Source organism: Cupressus sempervirens, chromosome 1, assembly GCF_028749045.1.
Source record: "Cupressus sempervirens isolate cs-2001-9-10 chromosome 1, ASM2874904v1, whole genome shotgun sequence".
Classification (NCBI taxonomy): Eukaryota; Viridiplantae; Streptophyta; class Pinopsida; order Cupressales; family Cupressaceae; genus Cupressus; species Cupressus sempervirens.
In genome coordinates, this window is record NC_143118.1 from 102,137,976 (window position 1) to 102,161,258 (window position 23,283).

Sequence of the window (23,283 nt, forward strand, 5' to 3'; positions counted from 1 at the left end):
GGCACTCACAACAAGCTGAAGATGAAGAAATTTGGTCCCTATAATATTTTGAAGAAACATGATTCAAGAAATGCATATGAAGTGGAGTTACTAGATGGGATCCATATTTCCCCTTGTTTTCAATATTGTAGACTTAACAGAATCTAATGAAAATGATGCAAAGGAGTTAATACTAGATCCCATGTCCCATTCCTACTTTTGAGAAGAGACTGAAGAAATTCTAGATAGTCGTGTCGGTCAAAGTTCTAAAAACATGCAGTATGATGAGTACCTAGTAAAGTAAAAGGGACGACCATTGGAAGACTTGACCTGGTTATCCAAAACGGAGGTGGCCTGTTGGAGTTTTCCTCTACCAGCTATAAAGTGACAAGGTCACTTTTCAATTTACCCTGGGTGTTTGATGCAAGAGCGTCCAGTGGTGTAAGGGCAATCCTGTATCACCCAAAAATATGCTTAGTGTTAGTTTATGTTTAATATGTTTTTATTTCTGGATACCCATTTGGGCCAAATAGAGGTTCCAACTCTCATAGTTCCACTATCGGTTTTTTGGGTTAGTGTTTTTGAGCACCTCGAGATGTGTCACTATAGAAAATAGGTTATTTTGTAATTGAGCCATAATTATGATGAGTTAGAGGGTGTAAGTTGGAGGGATGATTGTACTTGTGATTTAAAGCATTCCAAAAAAAGAATCATGTCCAAAGGCTTTAAGGTTTGAAAGTTATTATAGTTTTAAGTTGCCTAGAGACCCCCTAAGAACACTTCAAAGTCAGCTTTGAGCAGTAACGACCTCATACGGGCATAAAAAATGGGGGATGAGCGAAGTTGATCCATACAGCTGTAAAGCGCTTGGAGAGCTTTCCAAAAATGTAAACAATTCGTCAATCGAAGTCCCAAATCAAAAGTTATGCCTCCCGGAAGTTGGACTACCGTTTCTGGATTCTTCTAATTTTGCACCCACTTCTGGCGTGTCTTCTAGAACCTTCTACTTTGGTGGTGGACGCCAAATGGCATATTCTCAAATGTATTTCTAACCCTAAACCTAATTCGGGTTACTTAAGGTCATTTCTTGCATTGTAAATGCAATTCTTGTGGAGTTTGGGAGAAGGTACAGTGAGAAAGATTTTTCCTCCAGAATCTGATAACATTGTAAACCCACAAGGCATGTGGTTGAGTCTATTTTCGCTGTACTGAATGTAATAGCATATCATTTCTGATAATAAAATTTTATTTTTCTTGTTGTGTTCATTTTGTCTTGGATTGTGCCCTCATCAACTTCATTCATATGTTCTAAGAAGTCTTCGTGTTTGGTATTTCTTTTATATTCAGCTATTTGTATGAGGAATTGTGTTGGTAATCAGTTTACCATTTTGTGTTCAGCCTAGAAGTTATATATGTTGTAAGTCAGTACTTCTATTTTTATTCAAGTTCTCCATATAACTCCTAAGTTGGAATTGAGATTGTGAAAGGAGATTGTTAATGAACTTTGGAGATTCTTCCTAATTTATAATAAAGAGATCAATTTTCTAGGGGCTGGGTTGTTTCCCTCGAAGAGGAGGGCTTTTCCCAAGATACATCTTTCTCTGTGTCTTTTAGTTTTGATTTTTGCTAATCTAGTTTAAATTTAAAAGGTATAACTTGTAATGTCCCTAATCTTTTGGCTAAACTTCATGATCTCTTGGCTAATGAACCTGCAATTTATGTTAGTACTCCAATAAAGATGTGTGTGTGTGTGTATAAGAGAATATCTAATTAGTAATTACTAAATTTGTATGCAAGAATATAAGATCCTAACTCCCAATCAATTCCCTTCGTAAGGAGAGGTTGTGATCAAATATTTAGCTCCTAGGGGAGTGGCTCTTGGGATTTTATTTGTCATGCACGAATTAGAACAGCTCTCAACTAAACACCATCTCCTCATGATATTTCCTCTCTTTAAGACCTTATGGATAATCAATTGTGATATATCCATCCTTCCTAGGAGAGAGAGTTCCTCTCATTCTAGGCCTTATGGATAACCTGTCAAGTATATCCATCCTTTCATATGCATATTAATTAATCCTTTTAGTATATTAATCTTTCAAAGATGTCCGATCTCTGACTTGCTTCAGTTTGATACTCACTATTGAATATCTTACAGAATCCCTTCAAAGATATTTAATTCTCTGTCTCCATTTCCAAGGGAATTATAAAGAACTCATTTTCTCTTTGCTGCTGATAGGAGGAGTCTGGAATATTGTTCTTTTACAACAGGATCTTCCTTATTGTCACTTGGAAAACCTTACTTATAAGATGCCTGGTATCTCTATACCTATATTGGTTCTATACTTGATGCAAGAGCATCCTAGGTGTAAGAGCAATCTTGCATTCCCTAAAAATATTTTCTTTTCTGTCTTCTCTATTTTAATAAGAACTAATAGACAAGGTGGTCACTATTTATGGGAGCTTGCTATTTTTAGTAAGTTTGTCATACGAGCTCGAAATGTTCTCATTTTATATAGGAAGGTTCATTTTAGAATTGTAAGCCTACCGTAAAAATCTCATTGCTCCAACTTACATATCGAAGAAGTTATTGTGGATTTTCGGTGGAACAATTTACAGAAAAATCTTTAGGCTCACCGTTGGAGGCCTTAGAGTGCCCAAATGAGGTCCGAAAACTCAATGGAAGGGCGCTTGCGCGACTTCAAGCATGTAGATCAAGAGTTGGCATTTCCAAAAAGTGGTTGTAGTGGCCAATCGGAGCAACAGTTTGAGAGTTATCGCCTTCCAAAGTTGGGCTACCCGAAATTCTTGAAATAAATGTCAAAAATGTATTTGGCCGACTCTATATGTATTGTTAGGGTCTGTCGGCTGCAGGTATTAAGTTTGAGCATCTAGAACCTTCTCAGGCAGTATATAATTGTCTATTTAAGAAAGGCCCGAACATTGTCTAGGACAACTCTACGTGATAGTTCGCAGCATGTCTTGCAGATTACTATAATGAAGGCACCCATGTGGGTTAGCATATTGTACTTGTGAATTCTATAATTCCGCATTTGCGGCGCAAATAAGAAGTCCATATTTTGTTCTCGCAATTGCTGTTGTTTCTTTGTTTCTGTTATCAGTTTATGGTATTAAGGGGATCACCCTTCACCAATACTCTATAGATAAACCTAATAATATGTGTTATTTTGTAGATATTGTAATTGGGCTCAAGTCTGATATATTACAGATACTGAGAACATTTGTATGTATTCTATTCCTCAACTTCACTATTGTCAATTTGTGTTCTAAGTTTCATGACAAGATTGTTATGCGGTTCTGATATGGGTTTGAAAAATGGATTATTATTTCCTTGGCTATCGTCTGTCAGGAATTTTTGTGTCTATTATCAGCCTATATCCTGTTGTCGTGGTTTTGGATTATACCCAAACTCCTGTCTTTCCTTGCTAACTTGGATGAACAAAGGTATACTATAATTGCTTACTCTTGCAGGTGTGATTATGGATTGCCTTCCTTTAGTCGACTTTGATACTGACTAGGACTCCTATTGTGCTCTGTTGTGTCTTTTGTACATTGCAATTCTCCTGCTTACCGTATACTATTTGCTTAATCTACTTTGTCTTTTAGTTTTACCCTACTCATCTCTCATTTTTTCTTGTCTATTTATTTCTTGTCTTGTCCTATTTGATCACTAAAGTATAAATATTGTTACACTGACATATTGGATGATCGTGATGATGGCTAGTCACGACTACCCACTTGTCGCATCAGCATAAAATTATATCATAATAATTATTTAAGCCCATTAACAATATTTAGGATTTATATCATCTTTTACATGAAGCTATCAATATTTCAGTCGTAACATTTGTTATTTAAGATTTATCTAAGTTGCCCATTCGGGTTCAAGGACGGATTCAAGTTTGAGTTTGGGTTTGTGGGTTCAAGCAAAAAAATTATCATTTGGGTTCGTGGGTGGGTTCATGTGTGTGTGTATATATATACATTTATATGTGTGTGTGTGTATACACATATACATATACATACACATAGATACAAACATTATTTATATAAAAAATAAGAGAAACGTGCATAATTGTAAAACTAAGTCATTTCACAAAATGCATGTGTTGCTTGATCATTGATCAATGCCAAATGTCAACGATAAACATGAAATACTCACTCATTAATCTGTCTTCATGATTGTAAAGAAAATCATACATTGAATTACTAAATTGCAAAATGAAATTGCAAAATATAGACTATTTCATCAAATAATAAACTTTGAAGCATAATGATAAATGACAAGTGTTTAGTAGTTTATCAATAATCGCAATATCAAATGCCCTTCAAGGGTCAAATAGGTCATCAAAAAATGAGGGATTAATGACTTCATCCCCGGCTGCAACTATATCTAGATCCTCATCATTGGAATCCAAACCAATTCCACTAGTTCCAGATGTTGCTATATCATTCTCCTCCTCCTCAACATGAGAGATTAAATGAGAGAAATGTTTTTTATTACATTCCTTTTAGAGTTGCATAAAAAAAATATTTTAAAAAACAGTCTTTAAATTTGTTTATTTCATATTTTGGATCCTACTGCCCCAGGTACTCCCAAGTTCGTTGTGGGTTCGCTTCAACACAGATCCGGGCAAACCCACAGTCCGAAATAATGACCCTGCCCGGACTTGCAACAAACCCAAACGTGAATCCAGGCAGCAACGGATGCACCCAATAATGCAGGGATTTACTTATTTGAATTTTATTACTCTAAATTAATAATAGTTAAGAATTATTATTTGGTTTTAACAATTATAATAGTTGATTATTTGTTAATTAAGATAATTCTGATGTATAATAAATGAGTTAATAATAACAATAATTGTTCTCAGAGTGTATTATTTGATTAATGATTACATAAAAATAAATTATTATTTGATTAATATTGGATGGGCAATTAATGAGTTAATAATAATGTTGGATATGAATTGATCTTTGTTTTATCAAGTGTCAATTTATAGTATCGTTGATGAAGATAGTGCAAGAATTTGGTCAATTGAGGGCCATCACATAACTACTACATTAACTGGACTTACAAAAACAACACAAGGAAGCATACACCTATATCTTATGTTTATAGAGGATAAGATGCAATCTTAGTCATGACCAAATAATAATGGCCACTAACTCTATGTTGCAAGAGTATGAAACCCACAAGAAAATAGTTAGCCACATCGAGTGATCACTGGCATTGTAAAGTGTGACTCACTTTAAAGTCCGCACCTTGACATCACACATCAATGCCTCCCTACAAAGTGTACAGATATGCAAGATCAAGAAGGTATATTGCTAATATGGTCATAGATAAGAAAGGATAAATTTATTAATGTCCAACGAAAGACCACTAAGCAAGTCCAAGGGACTACAACAACCTGGCCAAAGAAAATCCAATAGCACCAAACAGTATTGGTGGAAAGGAACAACAACAACAACAAAAGCCAAAACAAGGAACCAAGAGGAGAAGCCGAACAGCCACACTAGCTGCCCCAAACAACCGGGAAGAAGTCCAAAATTGAATGATAAGCCTTAGGACAAGAAGAGGCCCCAACCCGTCGTTGAGAACCTCTGGGGAATGGTGGGGAAGAGGGCCGCAACGTAAGGAGGAAGTGTGAGGATGCACAACCCAAGGAGTTCCTAAACAACGATCAAGAGGTCGCTTCGTTCCCTACACTAGAGAAACCACTGTAAAGAATAGCATAATGAGCTGATCCTTCTGTGGTCCTATGTGGAAACGCTACTAGAAAGAGTAGTCCCAAAGTAAGGCACCTCTAATCTATGTACCAAAAGGAGGGGGGGAGACTGAATCTCTCTAAACAAAAAGTAGAACCTCCCTCTAATCTCATAGTATATGAGGTAGCAAAAAATGAGATGAGTCTCTATGTCAACCACCCCCATATCACACAGTTGGCAAATCCTATCCTCCCTTGGTAAATGAGGTTGGATTGAATATAGAGTTTGTGGGAACCAACACTAAAGGAGCCAAGAGAAATACAAAGTGCATGTGACAAGTTGCAGGAAAGATAGGAGGGGTGAACAATGATCCCATCCTAAATATCCAAAAAGTGCTCAATATAGAAAGTCATTCTTGGACTCAAAGCCCCCAAGGGGTTAAACCAAGTAGTGAATATGTACTGTCTATGAATATCTATCCTAATGTGTCTATTCAACTCTTGATGAGGAGGCAATAGAGAGGTCAAGGCATCCAAAGAGCATTGATAAGGAGGAAGGTGGTCAATGTCAATCTCGACAAACCCCAAAAAAGTCTAAGCCTAAGAAAACCAACAACGAGACCTCCCCATGGGGTCCAACATAGGAATACTTACCAAGGAACAATAGGAAAGGTAGATATATCTATGGTGACCCTTTGAGGAATCCACGAAACAACGTAGACAATATAGGAACTAAACCAGATCAAAGATAGTATCAAGTCTAAAAGGATGGACCGCAAACTCAACCTGAACAATATTATGTGGAGTAGTCTGTCAACAATGAATAATGCATCGAAGAAATAGCGTCTCAACCTGCTCCACTGAGGCCCAATCAGACTCCAACAAGGAGCGCCCCATACACCACAAACCTATAGAGCATCCTCGATGTAATTAAAGTGTTCATAAGAGTCAAATTGGATGTTTTGTCCTAAAAGTGATGCCGAAAATGTTGTCTCTCAACAAGGGCCAAGGAGCCATACCCTTTGTTGAAGAGAGGTTGGAGCCAAGTCTCATACTAAAACAAGGGCCAGAGAACTTGATTCCCCAAAAACTTGGAGGATGACAAGATCTCAATCTTCATACCCTGGAAGAAGAAATGGAGGTGAAAAGTCTTGAGGCAATTGAAGACCATCACCTTGGTTTCCAAGTTCACCATTAATTGTTGTGATTCGCTGAAATAAGCAAGACCGTCAAGAAGTCTTTACAACTCCTTCGAGGAGAAGACCAAGAGGACCACATCCTCTGCAAATAGAAAAATATAGATCAAGACCTGATGCAAGGAATAGCGTACAAGTAAGTCTCCAACACATCAATGTAAAGTCCACAAGTGTGGGGGAAAGAGACCATCCCTATTTCAACCCAATGGTGGTCTAAATAAACTTGAAAAGCTCCTTGGGGACTTGAAGCGCCCCACCATCAACCCATAGAGTCTCATGATGGCTGCCAAAAGTGTCTCATAGAACAAAAATATCCTGAAGCCTCTGGAACACCATCCTAGGGACGAAATCAAAAGCCTTGTGGTACTCCACAAAGCAGTAATAAACCTTCGAGAAGCAATGTTGTGCTTCCTCATTAATCAACTTGAGAGTCATAATGTAGTCTGATGTTTGAAAATCCTAACAAAACCCAACCTACCTTCTAGCCTGAATATGTCTCCAGTCCAACTCTTGCGAAAGAATAGTGTGCAAGACTATAGCATAGAGTTTGGAGAACATGTGCCCATCATGATGGTCCTATAGTTCTTGGGATCAGATGTAGGCCCAAGAGGGGAACCTAGTACAAACCACCTTGTTAAACACATCTGCAAGGAAAGAACTCCATTCCCCGATGCAATACTTGAAGAGTTATGCGTGGAACCCTTCATCCTTCGTTGCTTTGCTACTGTTCATGCACCTAACCTCCTCATTGATGTTGTTGATCGTAAAAAGATGGCAATGGGAGAGAGGGGTGACAACAATGTAAAGATGCCCCAAAATGTCATAAAGGGTGGAGGTGTGAGAGATCGGCAAACCAAGGTCTAAGGTGGTGGAAGGGGGGTTGCGAAGGAAAAGAGTGCACCAGAAGGCCTTAGGGGATTGAAGGGGCAAGACCTAAAGGGAACAAATACAATGTGAGATGAGGTGTGCTTCTTAAAGCAAAGGAAGAGGTGGTAGGAGTGCTTTTGTTTTGCCAAGGAGGCTAGATGAAGGGTGCAGGTAGTGTGCAAGGTGCAGTGGAAGGATTTGCAGTCTTCATCAAACTACAGTTTATGGAGGCGAGTGTTCTTATAGGTATACTAAGAGGATCAGAGGGTGGAACGGTGGGGGATAGAGAGGGGGGCCGCCTCCCAAATGAATGTGGAAATGCAGTCAAATAGGGTGGAGGCACTACCACCAGGGAGTGTCAAGTCAAGGAGGAGGATCCGCCTAAGATGCAAGGTGAAGAGGTCACTATCCCCACTATTGAAGAAAAAGGAGATGCAGTGGGAAGCAATAGTACACATTCAATGAGTCTTGTGATTGGCATGAGTCATACATAAACTTATCTTTCTAATTCACTTCCAAGCAGATATCTTCAACAAGAAAATGACAAGCGAAGGAATGAATTTTAGAAACTAAGGCCAAGGGGGTTACATTATTAATTTTATGCAAGCTTAATAGTGACAATCAGGTGAGGTGTCAGAAAGAATGAAGCATTGCCACAGGCTCCGCAACAAAGAGAGATGTGAGAAAGGTCTCGTGCTTTGGGGAGACATCCCAGGGACATCCACTAACCGTCTCCCCATTCAAAATTGTGGTAAAACCCCCAAGGGCACGTCTCTAGGGTATAATATACTATAATGATTATTTATGAATTTATAGTATTCCTTAAATCAGTTGTATCTAATGTCAACTAATAGCTTTGTTTTAGATGGAGGTTAAATCAAAGCTTTACCGCCAAAGCATGGGAGGTCACACACACAGCAAGATCATTATTTTATGCTTTCCTAAGAACATATATTGAGCCATTCAAGCTTGAGTTTTTTTTGTTAAATGATGTCCTGAATATGTCAATGCATACAAACAACTCTCTATCAAAACTTGATTTATTTTTTCATTTAATAATATCTTGGATGACCACTGAAACAATTTCTTAATTCACATTTCTATAAGTTCAAATTCTTACAGTTTATTTAAGTTATTCTTAGGTGTTTATGTTGGAATGTTTAGAATAAATGAGAGGGGGAGTGATCAGTTATCCAAGGTCCAAATGTACAAATAAAAATTTTCAATACTTAACAGATTCATATCCATAAAACCATATCATGCATGCATCCATTAGAACATCCAATACCTTAACTTAGTAGGTCACAGTCCTAGGTCAAAATGACTTTGCAGAAATGTAAGCATGAAATACCACAAACTCATTCACACAATTTGACACAAGAATTTTACGTGGAAACCCAATTTGGGAAAAACCACCAGTAACATGTTGCCAATTTCACTCTTCTGAAGTGATGTCCTGTTAAAAGCCAACCTTGATAAAGGATACAATACACACTGTTAAATGTGACCTGGTTAAATGATTTCAATCACCCTATTAGAAGTGAGCCTTGTTAGAGGACTTCAGAACATTCCATTAGAATGTCACCCGGTTAAAAGGTTTACAAATGACTGTTAGATCAACCTTAATTCAAAAGATTTATCCAGACTGATACAGTTGTTAGAAGGTAACAGCAGGACTTGTTCTGATAATAAAACACAACTCACTTGTAGATTACAAATCTTTGCTTCAATCCTCCATTCTGGTTGGCATTCATACTCGTTATCTTTGACAGCTTGTTCACCCTTCAAGCATTCATCCTCTTAAGTCTTCTTGCTTGGTATGCCAATTGCAAACTCTTATATTTGGCCACCATATGAAGCAGCACTCTAGACTTCTTGTCTTTCTTAGGTTCTTGCACATGACAACTCTTGCTTCTGGCCTAGTATCTCTATAAATAGAGAATTTAAAGTTTTTGCCGCTTAACCACAATCATCCATTGTAGGGTTAGGTAAGATTCAATGAATCTACCCACCTTCTCATTTAGTCCCTTTTAGAAACTTCTTCTACAATCCTCTTTGAATTCTTCTCAAAATGGTTTATCTTGAATTCTGTGCCACTAGCTCATGATAGAAATTTTTCACACAATTCAAGAAATCAACTTTGTCAGCTCAGATTCGTCAAATCATCAATTAAACTATTTTTAATATCACTCGGCATCCACACTATTCACTCAGCAATAATAGTCTTTTGATGCTCGGCCAACACTCGGTTGCTCAACATCAACTAAGTCTTCCTTTCTCGGTCACTATTGTTATTTACTTGATGCTTGGCACATACTATATTTTTCTGACGCTTGGCACATGCTGAATTATGCTCGGCCTGAACTAAGTTTGCTTGGCTTACACTATTTGCTTCGCCAAGCTTGGCAGACACTTTCTGTAAAAACTCTTCTTCTAGGCTTAGCTTAAGTAACCATTTACTTTAGCCTTAAGTAGATCAACAATACATAATATCATCAATGTCTTACTTGGTCTTAGTGCTCCTTTTATACACCAAATAACTCAACATTTCTCTAGGTACTCTTGTTATCTTATCTTTTCAAATACTCTTCATCAATCAAACAAATGATAGCATTTAGTCCAAAAAGCATTTGTCTTACCAACAAGTAGCAGGTTTGACATTATTGACAAAATAATGATTGTTCCATGATAGGTTACACACTTCAAACAATCTATTTTCAACAATCTCCCTCTTTGGCGTTGATGGCAAACCAATACCAACAATAGCACCAAAAAGAAAATTGAAATATCTCCCTTTATCAATATATGTGCCTCTTTCTTTTTCCTTTTCTAATCTAATCTCTCTGATATCTCCCTCAATACATTCTTCAGGTTTCAGGTACAGCACTTTGTTATATGCTCTCTCTTTCTCTTATATCTCCCTTAACTTTATATGTCCCTCTTTGAACTCTCTACTATCTCCCTCTTTGACAACAATGCCAAAGACTTGTCATCTATTCATGCAGATATAATCAATTCAGGTTCTCCCTCTGTCATCTTGCATGTGACTGTAAATCTTATGATTCAGCTCCTTCATTACTTTAGGCAGCTCCTAAAGTTTGATCCACTGCATCAAATTTTAAAATATGACATTCAACTTAGTTGATGCAGGGCACTACTCTCGCTTCTTAAGTAGTTTTGGATTGGGGTATCACCCCTAGTTTACCTCTAAAATATTCATGTGCATCCTTAGGTAAAGCCTTTGTGAATATATCAACTATTTGTTCTTTTGTATTCGCATATTGCATTCTTACTTCTTTGTCTTGGACCAACTCTCTCAGGTAATGATACTTGATTGCAATGTGCTTTGTTTTTGTGTGCATCACATGGTTCTTTGATATGTTTATAGCACTTGTATTGTCACAATAAAGTACTACAGGTTCAGTAATTTCTTCCTTCATTTGTTTGAGTAGTTGTTTGATCCATACCACACTTGTACAATTCACTGCAGCAGCCACATATTCAGCTTCAGTAGTAGATTGTGATATACAATTATGTTTCTTACTAGTCCATGAGACTAATCTTTTTCATAAGAAAAATGCTCCACCACTTATACTTTTTTTGTCATCAATATTTCCAGCCCAATCAGCATCTATATAGGCTCATAATTCAAACTTCTCATTCTTCTTGTAGTAGAGACCATAGTCTCCTATTCCTATCAAGTATCTCATGATCCTTTTAACAGCCATCAAATGATTCTCCTTAGGATTTGCAGAAAAACTTGCAACAATTCCAACAACTAATGCAATGTCAAGTCTACTATGAACTACATATTGCAATTTGTCAATCATAGACCTGTACAATGTTTGATTTACTTCAACAGAATCATCAGTCTTGGATAGTTTGTGTCCTATCATCATAGGAGTACTAACAGGTTTTGAATCCTCCATACCAAAAGTTTTCAATATTTCTTTCACATACTTGGACTGACTAATGCAAATACCATATTTAATCTAATATACTTGCAATCCAAAAAAGAATTGTATCTTTCCAAACATAGACATTTCAAACTCTTTCTTCATTTCAATTGCAAATGTCTTACACAATGTATTTTATCCTCCAAATATGATATCATCAACAAATATTTCAGCTAGTAAAATCCCTTTACCTCCTTTTTCCTTCAAGTACAGATTATTGTTATCATCAATCTCCTCAAAACCAATCTTCACAAGATAGTTGTGAAGCATCTCATACCAAGCTCTTGGAGCTTGCTTCAAACCACATAAAGTTTTGTACAATCTACATACCATGTTCTTGTTATTTAGATCAAACAAATCCTTCTGGTTGTTCTATGTAAACCTCCTCTTCTAGTATATCATTCAAAAATACTGACTTCACATCCATTTGTTAAACTTCAAAACCTTTTTTGCAGAGCAAGCAAGCAGAGTTCTTACTCCTTCCAATCTTGCAACTGGGGCAAATGTCTCTCCATAATCAATTCCCTCTTCTTGTGCATATCCCTTGCAAACTAATCTTTCCTTATTCCTTCTGACTTCACCATTCTCATCCAATTTGTTTTTGTCCACCCACTTGGTTCCAATCACATTCTTGTTCCTTGGTCTAGGCACTAGAGCCCATGTTTTGTTCTTCTCAATCTGATCACTCTCTTCTTTCATGGCTTTGCTCCAATCTTCCTTCTCTAATGCATCCTTCATTGACTTAGGCTCATGCATGCTTAACAAACATGTATCACTTCTCAGCCTATTCCTTGTCATTGGTCTGGCTTCTTTATCTCCAATAATTTGTCCAGCAAGGTTATGTCTTTTGACATACTTTGACAATCTTGGTTCTACTCTTCTTTCTACAATGGGTCTGTCAACTTCAAAGTCCTTGTGCACTTCTCTATCAGGTAACTTCGCATTCCTTTCATGTACATTGATCTCAATATCAAAATGTACCTCGGCTTCTGACTGCAACTCGGCTCTTGAATACAACTCGGCATCTATTGTATGTGACTCGGCAATCATTGATACTTGAAGTTGTTGATTTACAACTTGGTTCTCAACTTCATCAACATTCAAGTCTTCATAGTAGTACATGAAGGTTTTGTATTGGTTCCTTCTTGGGTTCATCTTCATGTACCTCTGTATATTCATCAAATTTTGCATTTGCACTTTCTACAACTTTGTTTAGTCAAAGTATTTAAACACTTATAATCATTTAGACCAAAAAGAAGTTGTCTTACCAGCAAGTAGCAGGTCTGACATCGTTGACAAAATAATGATTGTTCCATGATAGGTTTCACACTTCAAACAATCTCTTTTCAACAGTTTATTGCAGTTATATTTTGATAATCCAGATATTGATTAATACAATATTTTGAAAATCATCCCTCCATCCATGAAACTAGGGCAAACACCAGTTAACAGTATTATCCATCAAATCCATAGGTTTAAAATAATAATTTGTTTGCTAATACAACCCACTGAAGATTGACACTTACAACTGCACAGATTCTTATTGATTCTATGATCTATCTATGTCCCAGGGAAACTTTAATGTGTTTCAAAGTAAAACGAAAAAGATATGGCAATCAACAAGAACTTTATTATTGTTACCTTGGGCTCGTGAATCAACCTCTAATACTACATCAGTGAATAATTCTTGCAATAAATCAGGTCTTTGAGTTGGAGAATCTAGAGCCTGCAAAATACAACAAAGCTATGGGACAATGTTAATTCAGCTCTATAAAGAGTTATGGATCCATTTACAAAAATCAAAACAACATGATTGTTATAAATTAACAAATATACTTAGCTAATACAGAGTATTCTATATCTTAAGGTGTTAACCATAGTCATGCCTTACATATTTCTCACATGCTTTTAATCACTATCCAAACATAAGGCATTTAACATAAAACACTTAGAATGAGACACTTTTTATAACAAGAATAAGATTGAGAATATATATGCAATCCGCTTCAACTTACAAATATCCGTCAGTCACTAAACTTTTTAATGTCATGCACTCTGCAAAACGGATATTGCAATGAAAATCAGTTTTGGTGAATTATAAATCAACTTTCATGTTCTGATTCTGAATTAATAAACGGCAATCAGATAAAATGTTATTAAACCCTTCACCTAGGCCAATGAGGTGGTGGTGTAGCATTCTTGGTATGAAATAAAATAAAACAGCAAGCAATAAGTCTGAAGTTCTCTCATTTATTCACTTTACTTGGGTAACAAAGCCATTTATCATATTTTAAGCATGGATGAGGATTGTGATGAAGGTAGAAATCTAACTACATATGTATATGTAAGAATATTATTAACCCTGGTTAATTTTTTTTTTAGCAAATGAAATTAATGTACCACAAACAATGACAGACCTTCAAACAAACATTAAGAACTCAAAATGTAAAAATGATTCATTGACTTAAGTGGGCTTAGGAATGTGTTAGAATTCACTTAAAACCTATCAAACAAGCTTGCATTGATGGTCATCAAGATAAAAACCATTTGAACATGAAATCTACAAGTTACTACTATAATATTAGTTCCTCCCCTTTAAATTATTTTTAATGGGTTCAAGCAAATTATGATATAAAAGGATATACAAATCAATGATAGGAGATTTCCAATATTCATGATATCAAGATAAAGCAGTTTTTGGATTAAATTGTGTGCAAGATTTGAACAGCAATGTTTCTGATCACACTTTGTGATCCATCATCAAGATGATGTGCAAGATTTGAACATCAACGTTTCTGATCACACTTCGTGATCCATCATTAGGATAAGAAGAGCCAAATGATTCATTTGGTTCCTTTCATCTTGATGATGTATCACTAAAACTGATCCAAAACAATGATGTTAAAATGTTGCACAAAATTTAATGATTCGTTTGGCTCTCTTCATCTTGATGATGGATCATGGAGTGTGATCTAAAAACATTGATGTTAAAATCTTGCACACAATGTAATCCAAAAACAGCTTTATTAGGATATACATGTTAGAATATTTAGAACAACTGAAAGGGGGGTGAATCACTTATCCTCAGGTCCAAATGTACCAATGAAACTTTCAAAAACTTCAAACAAATTAAACAATATCATAGAACCACTCAATCCATATAGCATATCATCAACTTAACATTATGTTCATTGCTTAACTCTCTCTTTAGTATATCTCAACCAATAGTAAATAGCATGCACCACACATATAACATTCACATATATTTGACACCAAGATTTAATGTGCAACCCAATTTGGGAAAATCACCAAGTAACATGCCACCACTTTTCACTCTTCTAAAGTGAGCTTGGTTAAGAGCCAGCCCTATTAAAGGTTACAAAATACATTGTTAAGTGTTACCTTGCTAAAGGATTGAATTAGCCTATTAGGAGTGGCCTGGTTAGAGGACTTTCGATCATTCCATTAGAATGTCACCTTGATTAACGGATTTACAAAATGACTGTTAAGTCAACCTTGATTAAAGGATTTTGACTGCCACAATGGTTAAAAAGCAACAACAGGTTTGATATGTTCAAATATAACTCACTTTGCAAATTTAGATCTTCATTCGGCTCATCTATTGGTTCATTGACTAGACTCCATTATCATCTTCATCACTAATCTACTTGGCAACCCTTCAAGCAATCACACTTCACCAATCTTCTCACTTTTCCTCTGCTACTCTATTCTTCACAAATTCTCCATAAAATCGTCAATCAACAACAAACCAACCTTAGAAAACATCTTTTATGCCTCTTTAAATAGGTAGCTTTGTAGCTTTGATCTTTTGCCGCTTAAACATCATCGTAGATCTTAGGGTTAGGTTAGATTCAACGAATCTATCCATCATTTTGTCCTACTCATTTCTTGATACTTCTAGAAACTTCTCATCAAATCCTTACCTTTGATCACATAACAAACTCAATTCATGCATTTAATACACCAGCTCATCAATCCTTATCATCCACGCATTTTGACTAATCTGAAAATTCAACTATGTCGATCTCAAACTCAATTCTTTTACAAACTGTAATTTTGCTGACACTCAGTCGTCACTGTGTAGCTCGGTCTCTACTATTTTGTCTCACTTGGTTTACATAGACTCACTCGGACTTCACTACGCTCAGTCACTACTATATTTTGCTTCTTCATCTTACTCGGCCATAACTATTACTCAGCTAATACTATTTGCTCGGCTATCTCTTAAATTCATTAATGTTTTGTTTCAATTCCTTCATTGACCGATCATTGTTCATTAAGTTTCACTTGTGTTTAACTCAACACTTCTATACTTCATACACTGATTAAACAATACATTATCTTGTCAAAGACTAACTGATCAAGTGCCCATTGTAATTCCAACATACTTGCTCCTCTTCACTCAACAACTTCACTAGTTCATCTAGTTATCTCTCTTTTCAATCTCTTCATCAATCAACAAATATGGCACTCTAGACTGTTAGTTATGTCTCTCTAGTAGGTTTGACATCAACAACAACATAAGAAATGTTCCAATTGTAGTTTTCAACAATCTCTCTCTTTGGCATTGATGGCAACACCACTAGTTACCATGCAAATGCAAAAGACATTCTCATGATTTAATAGTAAGAACTCCCTCTGTGATTTGATATAGATCTTCATTTATACCATTAGTTTCATTCTGATTCTCAACTTGCACTCACTCACACTTCTCCCTCTATGGTACCAATTTTATATTCTTCAATGCTAACACCCATTGTAATACCAATTGTATTGGCAACACCTTTAATCATATTCTCCCTCTGATATCTCAGTACATACTCTTCATATGGATGGTAACTTAGTAACATACTCTCCCTCTTTGACAAAAATGCCAAAGACATTAACCATAACATATATCTCCCTTTTTATTACATCATACATATCATTTTCACTATGTCACTATTTGACTAATATGTCAAAGTCGTTTGCACTGTCAATTGTAGCTTGACTCTTTGTAGTCTCATTTGCTCATGCTTCAATCCATCATTTCACAATCTTTAGGCAGCTGCTAAAGTGTGACCTCCTGCATCAATGTGTAAGATATTATGATCATAACATTTGATGCAATGAAACATCTTATGTAAGCTTGCTTCAAATAGGGGAATCACCCCTAAACTTACCTCTATTTGATCAATTTCCTCATTCATTGCCTTAATCCAATCTTCAATCTCCAAAGCATCTTTAACTAATTTAGGTTCAACCTCACATAGTAGACATGTATCATCCTTCAACTTACTTCTTGTCATGATTGCTAAATCTTTGTTTCCAATGATTTGGTCTGGTGTATAGTTCCTCCTTACGTACTTTGCTAAGACATGTTCAAGTCTTCTTTCTTCTTCATGTATTTCACTTGGTTCAGCATGTTCATCACCTTCAAGTTTCTCCGATAGCAACTTGGCATTGTCTGTTTGTTGTTCAATTTCCTCTCTCTGGTGTTCAGCTTCTTTTGTATGTGACTCAACTCCTACAGCCTGATCTCGGCAAAGCTTTTCTGCTAAACCTCAGTAGTACATGGTTGTTGATGCTCGACAGCCTCTTTCTGTGATTCAGGTAAAGTACTAGGTTCATCTTCATATATATAGACAATTTTTGCAATCTTCGGGTTCTTTCTTGCATTCCTCCTCATTCTTTTCTGCAAATTCATCAACTCTAGCATTTGCACTTTCCACAATTTTGTTAGAATTAGAATTCAAACACTTATATGCTTTTCTTTTAGTGGAATATCCTAGAAATGTACCTTCATTATTTTTTGCATCAAGTTTTCCTTTCCTTGTGTCTTTCAATATATAACATATGCTTCCAAAAACTTTGAAATAATTAATATTAGGTGTATAGCCATACCAAAGTTCAAAAGGTGTTTTGTTTGTACCTTTCTTCACTTGAACTTGGTTATGAATATAGACTACAGTACTTACAGCTTCTCTCTAGTACTTTTTTGAAACATTCTTCTCCATCATCAATGTCCTTGCATAGTCCATGATTGATATATTCCTTCTTTCAGCTATTTCATTATGTGGTGGAGTCTTTGGTGCACTCATTTGTCTCTTGATTCCTTTGTCATTGCAGAATATGTTGAACTCATTTGATATGAATTCACCTCCTCTATCTGATCTCAAGCACTTCAAATTATTTCCTGTTTCTTTTTCAACTCTAGCCAAATACCACTTAAACATTTGAAATACATCAGATTTTTATTTAAGAAACATCATAGTCATTATTATAGAGAAATCATCAACAAATAGAATGAAATATTTGTCACCATAATAGCTTTGCACTCCAATAGGACCACATAAATCATTATGAACCAACTCCAAAATATCATCAGAATAATAGGTCTTGCTCTTCAAACTAGACTTTGTCACTTTACCTATTTGACATTGTTTGCACATCACCTTATCAAGCTTGCTTAATCTTGGCAACCCTCTAAATCTTTTCATCTTACTAATGCTTACCAAATTATCAAAGTTCACATGACATAGTCTCTTATGCCATAACCAAATATCTTCAAATTATGCAAATAGACAAGTATCTTCAGATAGTTCTAGATAGAACAAGTTAGCTCTTGTTTGATCACTACTTCCAATTAGTTCACCAATAGCATCATAGATCTTTGCCTTCTTTTTTTGAAACTCAACTTGGTACTTTGAACGGATGAATTGTGCCACACTCAACAAGTTATATTTTAAACCATCAACCCAATATCCATTGTCACATATGATCTTATCATTCAATATAATTGATCATTTACCTTTCACATAACATAATGCATCATTTCCAAACTTAACATTACTTCCATTATAATATTCTAGCTTTTCAAACTTACTTGTATCACCATTCAGATGATGTGAACAACCGCTATCAAGTATTCCTCTGTCATTCTTATTCACATATGAAATCAATGCAGTTTTCTCATCTTTCATTGCAACATAAACAACTTCATCATTTTCATGAGTATCACTATCAGAACCATCTTCTTTAGCAATGTAATAGGATTTCTTACCTTTGCCTTTGTAGTCTTTGTTACCTAAGTTGTTTTTGTTGTCACTTCTTCCTCAATATTTGTTGTCCTTCCTTTCTTCCTTCTCATCTTTGTCAGGACATCTTGAAGCACTATGACCAACTTTGTTACATGTAAAACAAATAATAAGTAGTTTACCTTTGTATTTGTCTTTCCTCTTAGTAGCCTTTTCGCCAATAATGCTTCAAGATCATCATCTGATTCACCATCACTATCCACATGTTTGCTCTTCTTCTTTCTCTTAGATCCATCATGGGTTAGTTTAGACTTGAAAGCAAATTCAACACTAGCAGATGAATAATTATCAAAATTTGACAATTCAAATGCAATGAGTCTACCAAAAAGACTATCCAAGGACAAGTCATTACCAGGTGTACATCTTAGTTCTAAAATTACACACACACTAATTGCATAGATAGGAAGTAAAGTCCTTAAAACCTTGCTTATCACAGTCTCATCAGATATGATGCCTCCATCTCCTCTAATAGCATTCACAACTTCCTTGATTCGGCCACAATATTGTGCAACAGTTTCTCCTTTCATTCTCATGTCATCAAACTTGTCTCTCAAACTTTCCGCTTTAACTTTCAACACATTTGTGTCTCCTCCATGGAGTTGTGCCATCTTGTCCCACATTTGCTTTGCAGTAGCACGTTCCTTCACATCATCAAATCCATGTTTTGTGAAAATTAACCTTTTTAAGTCTATTTTCATGTTACTTTATAGAAAACTATAGTTATTTTATTAAATTTAATATATGAGACATTAAAAATGCATAAAGGTATGGTTTTTATTACTCAAAGCATATATCAACATGCTAAACACGTATTAAAACCCCACTGCCAATAAGTTTAAGTCCTAAAAGCATATTAAAGGGTTTTTTAAATACAAATAAGTGTTATTTAATCATTTAAAACACTTAAGATGGGGAATTTGAACCCAAAAGCATGTGTTATTGTATTTATAAAGTTTATTACTGTGTTTAACAATTTGAGTTAGTTATATAAAGCACCTAAGTGGGGAATTATAACCCAAAAACACATGCAGTTGTCAAAACGTGTTTTTTCCCTAAAACGCACGTCATTACTTCTTTATATAAGGGGTTTTGGAACATGTTTTTGCATATAGTGGACTTTTTAAACTCCAAACACATGCTTTTCAATCCTAAAGCACATCATTACTCATATATTAAGGTGGAGATGTTTATGTCAAAAGCACGTCTTTACTTTTAAAACATGTACTTCTAACCAAAATCACTTAAGATGGGGAATTTCAACCCAAAAGCACATGCTTTTATCATCAAAAAGTGTGTCTTTGGTGATTTTATAACTTAAAAGCACATGGGTGGCGATTTTCAACCCAAAAGCACATTCTTTTGGCTTTGAAAAGTGTCTTTAATGAAAAAAGCATGAGTTTGAGTAAAGTGACAATTTTTTGTCCAAACGCTTGTGCTTTTACAACCAAAAAGTGTCTTTACTTTATAATATCAGGCTTTTAAATTAAAACGCCCAAAAGTGGAGATTTTTAGTCCAAAAACACATGTTTTGGCTCTCAAAACTCCACTTTCTTGAACGTTTTTCATCAAAAAAAGGGTTTTATAGTTTTCAAATGCTCATTTCTTGAGCATTTCTTGGTCATTTTTTATGATCTATAGGTCGTTTTTGCCTAAAATACCCAAGGATCACATTGGGCTACTCAAAAAGGGAGTTTGTTGAGTGTTTTCTTTATTTCTCAACCCATCTAGGGCACCTTTTTGCTCAAAAACACCATAGTTTGAGCAATTTGCACCATTAAAACAGCAAGTGTTTGGACCAAGGTAAGTTTGAAGCATTTCCTATCTTCCTTAGCTTACATTCAAATCTTTTAAACCACTTGATATGCTTTGGGCACCACTTTCCAAATTCTTTGCATGTTGCACATTGCTTAGTCAAAACAATTGCTAAATTATGCAATTTCTTGTTCTAACTTCCTACACTGGGCAAGCTACAAATTTTGACTCATTTCTTGAAAGGATTGAGTCAAGATTTGAAGTCTATTTAACACTTCATCTTGCAATCTTTCTAAATGCAAGAAATCTCTTTGATTGCATTTTCAGATTTTTTTGCAAGTGTTTAAAAAGACTTCTTTTCTTGCCTCTTAAGGAAAACATCTGATTCTTTTACTTTTTATAGGGCAAAGTTGTATATATGTGTTCTTTTGTTTTTATTTGCAAATCTCTTCATTTCATTTTCAGATTCGCATGTATATATGATGTGCTTCTTCCATTTTCCGTCTACATTCTTCAAGTTGCATGTGCAAGCACTTCATCTTGCTTGTACATGCAATCGGGATTAAAAATCTCCTTCTTAAATATAACTCACACAAAGCAAGCACATTCGTCATATGCTTTGCTTACAAAAAACACCCATTTCCATGGGTGCATATGCTCCTTTCATAACTTGCATTGCTGTCATATATTTCAAAAATCCATAATGGTGAACCATTGCATGCACATACATGTTTGTTTATGACGAAGATACAAAGTTTCGTCATAAACAAACATCTTTCCATTCATTTTTCACATTTTTTTACATAAGAATACCATTTTTGTCGACACATGCTTTTAAACTCCAAAAACCTATTTTTGGGTTTTTTCTGCCACATAAGCATATATTTTGAACTTAAACAAATATATCCATTCGTTGTTCCAAAAGTTTCCAACCATACTTCATATGTCAAAATCCCAAAATCCATACTTATACATCAAAAGTATGCAATAGACTCATCTATGCTTGAAAGACCATATTATGGTTTTTTTTGGAAAATCAATAACGACAACATGCATATCTCAAGACATGCAAAGAGGGAGACGAGGCAAGAATGATCACATAAAGGAGTCTACAATGAGATGAGAGAATGATTACATGCATTAAATGTTTTCAAGACGGAGATGGAGAGAAACAAATGTGCTTTTCAAGAGACAACCACCATTATATTGCAAAGCAATTAAGGATGCAACAAATCAAGATGCTTCCACCAAATCTGAGCACATCAACCATTACGCATCCTACAACAACATGAAGACAAAAAAATTATGATGTAAAAGGAAGTTGTATCTTCTCGAGTAGGTAGAATATTTTCATCATGTATCATGTATTTGTAATTAACATATTACATGTAATCAAAAATCAAGATGTAATTGCATGTGATAGTATCATGTGCAAAGTTGTAATCAAGTTGCAACCGCATTAGGCATGCAATTTTGAATAAGCCAAAGTGAGTTAGTAGTTTGTTTTTTAATAAGTCAAGATGGTTGAGGGTTTCCCCTCTTCTCTCCACCTTTCTCTCTCTTCTTTTTCTATATAAAGGAGGGAGTTCATTGTAAATAATCATCTTTTGGGAAGGCAAGAAAATTCTACGAATTTTGTATTGTGCACTCTAAGACTTTGTGCTTGGATGTAAATCAAATTGCTTTCAATAAAAGGGGTAACTTACTTTCAAACTTTGTGCTGATTTAAGGTGTTATGTGATGACATTTTCAAGTTATTGATTGTGAATTTTGATGTCTTGTTCAAGACGGATTTGGGTTCAACTGTGCAAACTCTAAGCTGTCTGTTGTATTCATAGTCAATTTGAACTTTGGAAGACTTTGTGTTGCAGAAGGGTGAATTGTGATAGATTGTAGTGGTTGCAATTACTTAGAGCTGAAGACTTTGGGTCTCAGTTGTAAGTGTGTTTTTATTAAATTTGAGAATATCTAGTAAGACTTTGTGCCTTACTGGCTATTCCTCTAGAATCCTCATTCGAGAGATGTGTAGGAGACTTTGGGTTCCTGTTTTTGTTTCACAAAATATAAAAAAGTAAATCGCTGCCCTTGTTATTGTCCTTACATCATTTCCAGGGTCATTGGTATTATTGTAGCAATAAGACACTTATGTCAAGTTGAAAACTTGCAATTTTATGCAAATCGTTTCTGAAAAAAAGAGAATTGATTAAGAGAACCATCCTTTTTGTAATTTCAATGATGTTCTTATTGAAGCCACCCATAGTAAGAAGGGAATCTCCCCTATTGCTGAGAGGAGAGAGAAATCTCATGAAATGTTGCCTAAAGTTACAATTTTGTAAGTTGTGGCCAACAACATACAAAATTTTAGCCAATACTTTGCATGCTTTATTGTGTAGTTTCACTGTCCACATGCTCCCAACATCTTTGCTTGCTATATTGTGTATTTTCATTGTCCATGTGTATTTTAACTAGTCTTTGCCAAAACCTTATGACCATTTTCATTCAATGAGGCTAGATAGGAAAGTTGACTTCAACAAGATAGAAGGCAAGTTTTAGTACCAAAACAAAACTTGCAACAAACAGATACCCATAAGGTAAAGCGCACATCGAATCATAATCATGTGGTTTCATTGTTGATTGATAGTAGAGAATGGAATGATTAAGTTAGCTATTTCAAGGCACATGCTTTTTTTCATGAAATGGGGGG

At 35.5% G+C, this 23,283-nt stretch overlaps 1 protein-coding gene across 2 annotated transcripts in view; it reads right to left on the bottom strand.

The window, feature by feature from the left end:
- The window catches only part of LOC149576423 (K-stimulated pyrophosphate-energized sodium pump protein), a 199,921-nt gene that overhangs the window by 158,055 nt on the left and 18,583 nt on the right, over positions 1 to 23,283 (bottom strand). For both annotated transcript variants that reach the window (XM_089817234.1, XM_089817237.1), the window contains exon 2: positions 13,372 to 13,456. In XM_089817234.1, coding sequence (XP_089673360.1) covers positions 13,372 to 13,456 — 85 coding nt within the window. The remainder of the gene's footprint in view (positions 1 to 13,371; positions 13,457 to 23,283) is intronic.